The sequence below is a fragment of the Epinephelus moara genome, chromosome 17 (assembly GCF_006386435.1).
Source record: "Epinephelus moara isolate mb chromosome 17, YSFRI_EMoa_1.0, whole genome shotgun sequence".
Classification (NCBI taxonomy): Eukaryota; Metazoa; Chordata; class Actinopteri; order Perciformes; family Serranidae; genus Epinephelus; species Epinephelus moara.
The window spans coordinates 31,260,263-31,269,936 of record NC_065522.1 but is presented as its reverse complement, the minus strand read 5'-3'; the positions used below and the strand labels follow the sequence as shown (position 1 = coordinate 31,269,936).

General features: G+C 40.4%; 1 protein-coding gene across 1 annotated transcript; it reads right to left on the bottom strand.

The window, feature by feature from the left end:
- On the bottom strand, positions 1-8,664 carry slc25a11 (solute carrier family 25 member 11). Its single transcript, XM_050067531.1, has 9 exons — positions 8,430-8,664; positions 5,101-5,253; positions 3,036-3,153; positions 2,378-2,466; positions 2,108-2,198; positions 1,912-2,002; positions 1,729-1,828; positions 1,340-1,391; positions 1-535 (listed from the first exon to the last, which is right to left on the bottom strand). Exons 1-9 carry the CDS (start codon positions 8,492-8,494, stop codon positions 380-382), a joined length of 915 nt encoding a protein of 304 aa, XP_049923488.1. The 5' UTR covers positions 8,495-8,664; the 3' UTR covers positions 1-379.
- Positions 8,665-9,674: the final 1,010 nt, after the last annotated feature.

Genomic DNA, 9,674 nt, shown 5'->3' with positions numbered 1-9,674 from the left:
TGAGGCTCAGATAATGTTTAATTATCCATCTTTCACTGGCTGTAACCATGGTTACCCAGCAATCCCATGTTGCTGTGTGTCTGGCCGGGGGGAGGGGAGGGGGGGTCATGACATTACAAATAAGACTTATTATTAATTATAATTATTAACTACTGAAAACATCACCGAATGATGTTTGGACTATATTTATTTTACATTCTTTTCTTTACAAAAAGAACTTACAACACAGAGAATGTGTGTGTGTGTGTGTGTGTGCGTGCGTGTGTTTGTAACTAGGTACAGTCCTGGTTTAACACTGACTCTCACTGAACTTCATTCAAAATGCTGGCTGCGTGTGTGCTTACGGCAGTGTGTGTTCCAGTGTGTGTGTGTGTGTGTGTCAGCGGTCGAGGACGTGGGTCTTGTAGAGGCGGTTCATCTGCTCGAGGAAGATGAAGGTGAGGACTGTGTGAGGACCGAGCCGAGCGTAGTACGGCGTGAAACCTTTCCACAGAGAGAAGAAACCCTCGTTTCTCACCACTCGCAGCAACACCTCCTGATGGACCGAGACAGGAAATGACACGTCAGCACACCGAGCTACATGCTTTTATTCTACAGAGGAAGAACACTGAGCTACATGCTTTTATTCTACAGAGGAAGAAGAACACTGAGCACATGCTTTTATTCTACAGAGGAAGAAGAACACTGAGCTACATGCTTTTATTCTACAGAGGAAGAACACCGAGCTACCTGCTTTTATTCTACAGAGGAAGAACACCGAGCTACCTGCTTTTATTCTACAGAGGAAGAAGAACAGAGAGCTACATGCTTTAATTCTACAGAGGAAGAAGAACAGAGAGCTACAGGGTTTCCGAGGATGTAGCTGACATGAAAACATCTGGCATGTTGAGTTAAAATATTTTGAGGCAAAAGTCGTAGTTTAATGAAAACTGTCACGTCATGTTTCTAGAAAAAGGCAGAATATTTAAAAAAAGAATTATGGTGGCCCTGATGTTTAAAATAAATAAATAAATAAAATTAAATAACAAATCTCTATATATTTTATAGAAAATGATAACACGTGTAAAATTTATGAACCTTTAGGGAAAACAATACAAATGTTGCATGTGAGCTAAAGTATTCTGTGTGTTCAGTCACATTAGTTCAGTCATCAGTGATCGATAACAGACGATAACAAAAGGACGAAGATCAGTGGCTGCACGAACTCATCACTAGTTTAACCCTTTCATGTCCCTTCAGTGTTGATCCTCTCTCTATGATTCATTTAAAGGGACAGTACCAGGAACTCCCCACACAGGCCCTCAGCCAAAGACTTTAAATAAAGATTTATGTGACTCACCAAACCGTTTTTGTACTCGGGCTTCCCGTCGATCATCCTCATGTTCTGGATCCTGAGACAAAAATAGAAGGTCAACACTTTGTTTACAAACTCAACAGCAGCCTGTTACAGTTTACAGTCTCACCTGGTCTTAACGATGTTGGTTACAGTTTACAGTCTCACCTGGACCTGGTCTTAACGATGTTGGTTACAGTTTACAGTCTCACCTGGTCTTAACGATGTTGGTTAGAGTCTCACCTGGTCTTAACGATGTTGGTTACAGTTTACAGTCTCACCTGGTCTTAACGATGTTGGTTAGAGTTTAGAGTCTCACCTGGTCTTAACGATGTTGGTTAGAGTTTACAGTCTCACCTGGTCTGAACGAGGTTGGTTAGAGTTTACAGTCTCACCTGGTCTTAACGATGTCAACGGGCATCGATGCTGCCGTGGTAACCAGACCACTAATCATACTAGCACAGAAGTGACACAAAATATCGTCCCCGAAATAACCTGAAAACACACACAAAGTACACATTATAGTACATGTTTATTGTGTGTACCTGAGTGTGGTATTTTATGTGCATAGTGTGTACCTGTGTCCAGCAGCGCCTGTTTGGCCTGAGAGTAAGAGGCCAGCTGAGCTGCGTTCACCACCACTGCTCGAGCCATGGTGGGAACACACCCCTACAACAAACAAACAAACAAACAAACAAACAACAAAACGTAATGTTAGAAGACTGAGAAAATGTTAAAAGGTTAAAGGGAGGAAGGGACATAAATGAACCTCACCCTCCATAACGTGGTGATGCCTTCTTCTCTGGTGATTCGAGCCAGAGCGTTAAAAACATTCGTGTAACCTCTCCTCTGGTCTGCAGGGAGACTGGAGAGACAGACAGACAGAGAGACAGACAAAAGCATCACCACAGAGTCATCACCATGTGAACTGGTTTCATGTTGTCATACGATCAACCACCAATCAAACCCAACACATAAACACATGACTGAGTCAAACATATTTGTGACTACAGATGATCAACCGTGTCTGTCCATCTGTCTCACCGTCCGTCAGCTGTCATCCTGATCAGAGCGACCTCTGCTGGCGTCCCCACAAATGCTCCTGTAGCTCCAGCTGTCATACCGATCAGAGCCTGCAGGGGGAGCACACTGTTACTCTGTGTAAAACACACCAACCTGACCTCAGAGAACTAGCGTCTAGCGTTGATGCACGTCGCTTGTGTCTCAGCTAAGAAAGTCGCATATGAACACGCCACAAAGACTACAGCTGACAGCCAACGAGCATTTGTTCTGTGCCTGCTTGAGAGGAAATAACTCTCCACATCAAGGCCTTGAGTGTGTGACAGGATTCGGCTGACTCTCTGTTGCTATTAGCAACCACTACAGTAATAACTGACATCATTACAGCCTCCACTCTGTCACACATCAACAGCCACCTCTGATCGACTCTCCACACGTTTTCATCTTTTATTAGAAATATTTCATGTTTGTCTGTAATCTGAGATGTTACTTTCCAAGCTAGCCCTTACATTAGCTGTCGTAAGCTAATGTGTTGCCATGGCAACATTCTACACTGAAATCACCGGCAGACACTTTGACTGTTTTCAGCTCTCATATATGAACTGACACTGCTTTCAGTGACAGAACCTGAAGTGTCAGATGCAGTTGAAGCCCTGAAAACAGGAAGTAAACATTTTCGTACCTTGAGGAAGAAGTTTGGCGGTCGTCCGTCAGCTCCGGTCATCTTCTCGAACAGGATGGTGTAGATTCCCAGGCGAGTCGTCGTATACGTCGCCTGACGCAACAAACCTGCAGACAGACTGACACGCAGAAAATAAACATCTGTTTTTTAATATTTTTTCTTTATAAAAAATTTTGTTGTTTTTTCAGTAAATTTTTTTTTTTTTTTTAAATTTTTGATAAATAACTATTTGTTTTATTTATTTTCAATAAAAAATAATCTGTATTCTTAATTAGAATTTCTTGTTTTATTTTTGATGACTATACATTTGTTGATTTTTTTCTGATAATAAATGTGTTGTTTTTATATTTGATAAATACACGTGATGTTTTTATTTTCTTAAACATAAACATTCGTTCTTTTTATTTTTAATGAAAAAACATTAGTTTTTCATGAATTACACATTACACAAAAGAGCTGGTGGTGGATCTGAGGAGAACGAGGACACCAGTGACCCCAGTTTCCATCCTGGGGCATAACGTGGACATTGTAGAACACTACAAGTACCTGGGTGTGTTCATAGACAATAAACTGGACTGGACTAAGAACACTGAAGTCCTTTACAAGAAGGTACAGAGCCGCCTCTATTTTCTGAGGAGGCTCCGCTCCTTTAACATCTGCCAGACTATGCTGAGGATGTTTTATGAGTCTGTGGTGGCCAGTGCTATTCTGTTTGCTGTGGTGTGCTGGGGCAGCAGACTGAGAGTAGCCGATGCCAACAGACTCAACAAGCTGATCAGAAAGGCCAGTGACGTTGTGGGGGTGGAGCTGGACCCTTTGACAGCAGTGTCAGACAGGAGGATGCTGTCAAAGGTGCGGGCGATACTTCAGCATGGCTCTCACCCTCTCCACAACGCTCTGGTCGAACAGAGGAGCACCTTCAGCCAGAGACTGATTGCTCCTAAATGCACCACTGAGCGCCACAGGAAGTCATTCTTACCTGTGGCCATTAAACTGTACAACTCCTCCCTCTGATGATCGGACTCATTTGGCTATTTATAAAACAAATCACACAATATAATTACTCATTCTTATTTCATTTATAATGCTACAACCATTTCATTGTATATTGTATATATTTCAGATTGTCTACTTTACTGTTTTTATTATTTATTTTACTTTATTGTCTACTGTAATATTTTATTTATGTTAATGTCTACTTTAATATTCTATTTTATTCTATTTTATTCTAATGTCTACTTTAATATTTTATTTTATTTTATTTTATTTTAATGTCTACTTTAATATTTATTTTATTTATTTCATTGTCTATTTTAGTATCTTATTTATATCTTCATCTTTATCTCTTGTTTCCATTCATGCTGTATTTCTATTTCTACTTTGCACGGAGCATTGGAACAAAAACAATTTCCCCCCGGGGATTAATAAAGTATTCTGAATCTGAATCTGAATTTGTTGTTTTTGTTTTTGATGACTTAAGATTTATTGCCTTTATTTTTAATAATTAAAACATTGATTGCTTTTATTCTTAGTAAATACTTAGTTACTTGGTTCTTAATAATGTTTTTGCTTTTAATAATTTAAATGTTTTTTTTAATTAAACATTTGTTTTTTTTATTCTTAGAAAATACAACTTTTTTGCTTTAAATAATTAAACATTCAGTTTTTTATTTGTAATGATTAAAACATTTGTTGCTTTTATTCTTAGTAAATACAATTTTGTTTTGCTTTTAATAATTAAACTTTTAGTTTTTTATTTTAATAAATCATAATAATAATTCATTTTTAAACAACATCAGTATTTTCTTAAATAAACATTGTTTTTTTTATTTTTAATTATTAAACATTTGTTGTTTTATTTTTACATGAATAAACACCTAAATGACTTCATTATGAACAGTGTGGAGACGCTGGTTGGTGTCGGTGGTTTTGTGAGACAGGTTGTTTACAGATAACAAAAGCAGGTGAAGCGTCAAATGTCGCATCAAATGAATTTATCAGGTACAGTGTTAAATGAAGCGTCAGGTGATGTGGTGGATGAAGAGGCAGGTAAAGCGTCAGGTACCCAGTGTAGATGCCTCCGACTCCCTCGTTCTTCAGGATGGAGAACAGAGCGTGGAAGCTGGTTTTATACTCTCGAGCCTTCGTGCCCTGACCGCTCAGCTGCATCCTGTTCTTCACCAGGTCCAACGGCTGCACAAAGACTGTGGCACCCATCCTGGAGACAGACACACACACACACACACACACACACACACACACACACACACACACACACACACACAGAGACAGGTCGAGGTTGAGGTATAGGTGGTGCGTTCACTGACACAGTAATAACAGTGTGTTATCAGAGCTGTGAACAGTTTGTACTGCAGCAAATCCACTCTTTATCAGTCAGGAACCAAAGCTGTGTAAACTGAGGTTCATTCACCTGCTGACCAGCTGAACACTGATCAATCCCATCGTTACCTCACAACAGACGCTCACTTTAATTAAGTCACTGATACAAAAGCTCCGTCCACACTCAACTGTTTGACCTTCATTGTTATAATTATTGATGTATGTGAGTGTCCACAGAGGGACAGACGTCTCACTCAGACTGTGGCCTCTGATCAATGTGCACAATCACTGCACATGGTGAGGACAGTCTGATGTCCACAGCACTCATGATACTGTGGAGAAGAATACAGTTAATGCCGACAGGATCACAGAGGACGGACACACTGAAGTCAGTCTGACACCAGCAGCTGTCCCACGTGCATGCTCCTTCATGTGTCGTGCACGCGCCTGAGATGTTTTAAAGTGTGTTGGAGGGTCGTGACATTTAAAGGATACGCAGCTGCAGCTGTGGGGGGACACAAGATGGGTCAGTGTGTGTCTTTATAGTGTCCACTCAGTGTGTGCAGTCTGCGCACTGTAAAAAATGACCCACAGCTGAAGGACAAAACAAATCGACTTCAATTAAAAGCCTGGCCTCAATTAAACACCCGGTGCCTTCTACTAGCCTGGTGTGGCTACACATGCTGTCAACTAAAGGCCTGTCTCTATTAGAGGCCTGGTCGGGTTGCCAAGTTGCTAATGTTATCTTCATACAGTGAATGACAGCAGCAGAGAGGGAGCAGGACAGAGGACAGAGGACAGAGGACAGGAGGAATGACGTACAGCGGCTGATAAAAACTAACCTTCAGTCAGTACTGTGATGTCAGGAATATTATTTATATAGTGACTTTGCTGCTGCTCTAGAAACAACATCTAGTTAGATTTAACATGTCCAATAATCATGTTCTGAATTTATTCTTTTTAAATTTATATATTTTCTAAAAAGAAATTAGAAGGAGTTAAATCGATAAAATCTTCATGATACCCATCACTGCTAATGATGCGGTCCCGGTTTGTTATTCACCGGTCCCAGTGAATAACAAACCAGGGCTCGGTGCTCCGGTTGGATCCAAACGGAGAGCCGGGGCTAGCTCAGACTAGCGGAGGCTAACTGGCTGTGCTTCCCTCCAGTCATGCTGTGGCTAACGCTCCGCTAGCCGCTCCCAGCTAGCTCCGGTTTGTTATTCAGGTTAAAGTGGGAAGAAGCAGCGGGTCTGTGGGGCAGCTGAGTGAAGTGGAGCCTGAGGAGGAAGCACCGGTTAGCCCCGGTTTCACTACAGGCAGATTCACTCGCTACAGGGGCGAGGAAATGAAACCTGAACAGCCAATCAGAGTGATCTCTCTCACCGACAAGCTCCGCCGCCGATTCAACATGCCCAATCGGCCGAAAAGCCACCGCTGCCTCTGCCGAAGTGCCGACGGTGCGGGACACACCGCAAAAACTAGGGCGACAGACGCTCACCGACGGCCCGACTTTGGTTGACAGCTGACTGTCGGCTTGGTGTGTCAGGGCCTTAAGTCAACAGGTCTGAACGGATCAGAGAAAGAAGTGAGCTGCAAACAACCATTATTTCTGTTATGGATTATTTTCTGGATGAGTCGTTTATGAAACATCAGACACAGGGAGATAAAGTCCCTGGAACACGCTTTTAAAGCTCAAGGTGACGTCATTGCAAAAAGATAAAGCTTCTGCAAACTTTACACCCACAGACCATCGATGATTATTCAATCAGGCAACTGTTGCAGCTCAGTGACGTCTCTCCTTATCTGTGATCAGCCTGTCAATCTGTGTGTGTGTGTGTGTGCACAGTCAAACCAGTTTGACCACATGCATGCCTGTTCTCTGTCCTGTGTGTGTGTGAGTGTGTGAGAGGGGCTCCACTGTATTAACTCAAGCCTTTAAAGCCCTTATGACATCATGAGAGAGCGGGGGCTCCATCAGCCTTTAAACCCGACCACAGGAGCTGCTTTGGGGCTAAACTCAGCCTGAATAACCCCCTTTGTTTATACTCCATTTACTCTACCCCTTTTTACACAGAGATGGCGCTGTAGAGCTGCTGTCAGTAATAGTAATAATACTAATAATGATGAAATAAGAAAAGGACGGACTGTGCTGTGAATAGTGACGTGTTTATTATGAATACAGTCCACCTAATGCTGGTGTTGTTTCATCTCACTATCACTATCCTCATTCAGATTTTTAAGAAACCACAGACTATATTCAGCCGCAAAATAAGTCTGAAAAGCTGCAAATCAGATCAGAAGTACAGAGAGTTGTTGACTAGAGATGATACACCAGATGACTTGGTGTGAACCAGCAGGTTTTAGCAAGGAATATTTTTTCAGTAGTAGAATTACAATTAGTTGCCTGTTTCAAGCTTTCAAGTGAATTATCGACTATTAAAATCGTTTCACACAAATTTATTTTAAAAAATAAAATAAAGCAAAAAAACAAAAACAGAAATATATTTAAAAAGTACAGACACTGTCATTTTATGATAAAAATGAAAAACAAAACAAAACATAAAATACATTCATATATCAATGCTCCACACCAGGTGCATGAACTTGTACAAGCTTTCTGTAGTAACATATGAATAAATAAATATTTAGGGCAACAGATGTTAAAACCACGTGAACCAATCCACACATAAATAATAAATATATAAAACTTATAAACTGACTTGGTAGAAAAACATAAATGCTCTTGTCAGAAGTAAAACCTTATGTACTGTGAGAGCTGTTAGCTCAGCTGTGAGCATCCGCTAACAGAAGCTAATGCTAAAGCTAATCACGTATAAATTTAACTACAACAACCAGAATAACAATCAGCTCTCCGGTGACCTCCCGTACGTGGAGACAGCATTAATCATTCAGTTATTCTGTTTCTATTATCTCCTGTTAGCTTCTCTGTTAGCTGCTCTGCTAGCTTCTCCGTTAGCTCTCCTGTTAGCCGCTCCCCTGACTGCTAACTGACATTAGCACGTTAGCATGTGAGCTAGCGGCAGCACCTACCCGGCCAAGCCTCCGAACAAGAACTTGATGGCCTTCGGGGAGGTCTTGGGCTTCTTGTCCGCCATGTTTCCGCCGGTCGGTCAGAGCCCGCAGTCCCCCGGTCAGATTCTAGCTGCCTGCCTGCCTCTGTGTGCCTCTGAGCCGGAGGGTCTCCCAGCTCTCTCACCGGTACAGCAGATGCAGCAGCCGGGGCAAGGTGACTCTCTGGAACGGGCAACGTCCGCCAGACCGGAGACACGAACAACCAGTGGACCAATCAGGAGGCGAGGACGAAGATCAACGAGCAGTGACGATTGTTTTGCTGCCTTCAACGTCACATCGGCGGCTCGTTAATACGACCATCCTTTTAAATGTCACTTGTGTAACAATTTAAAGAGATTTAATTTAAGATTTTGTGTGAATACAAAATAATTACTAATAGTAGTATAATAGTGACTCTTAAACATTTATCATCAGTCTCGACTACTATAATGATCTGATCCTACTTGTAGCAAGCGGAGAGTTTGCGCAAAATCATTTCTTAATTGTAGGAGGATTTGTGCTTTATTTCCGACAGTTCCTGAATGCATCAGCAGCTGCCCCACAGCCCAGATTAATCTATAAAAATAATCAAATAAATTACTAATAAAATGTATAAAAAATAGATTTAAAAAAATCAGTAAATACAAATATAATGATAAAAATTTTAATTTTATAATTAAAATGATTATAATGATGACAATTAAAACAATAATAAAATAATAATTGAAATACAAATAAACCTGTAAAACCCTTTTCTAGGAACATATAAATAAAAACAAATAATGGAATTATGAATATATCCACACAATGAACCAATGCAAAGATAAACAATACATAAATAAATCTAAATTTTAGAAAATGAATTGTTAGAAAAAATAAAGGAGTAGCTAAAAGTATATGAAGTAAAACAACTGAACACATCTGTGTTTTATTTTATTTTATTCTATTTTATCTTATTTCATTAGCGTATTAAAGTTTTTTCTCATTTCTTACGTGGACTGATAGATCGATAGATCGATAGATCGATAGATAGATAGATAGATAGATAGATAGATGAGGAGTTAATAAGGAGAGATAATAATATGTTATTTTGATTATCTAAGTCAAAGTTAAATAAACAATAAATGGATTAAATATGTTTGTAAACATTCATTTTTCACTCCCAACGTAAACACAGGAAGTGACTGACGTGCCTGATATCCAATAGAATGCCGGGCTGTCCTC

Excerpts from the sequence above, each read along its gene's own strand:
- slc25a11 (XM_050067531.1), bottom strand. The coding sequence starts at position 8,494 with ATGGCGGACAAGAAGCCCAAGACCTCCCCGAAGGCCATCAAGTTCTTG. Across the intron at positions 2,467-3,035 it reads CGCCAAACTTCTTCCTCAAG|GCTCTGATCGGTATGACAGC; the intron begins GTACGAAAATGT and ends CTCCCCCTGCAG. Across the intron at positions 1,392-1,728 it reads GTTGACATCGTTAAGACCAG|GATCCAGAACATGAGGATGA; the intron begins GTGAGACTGTAA and ends TTTTTGTCTCAG.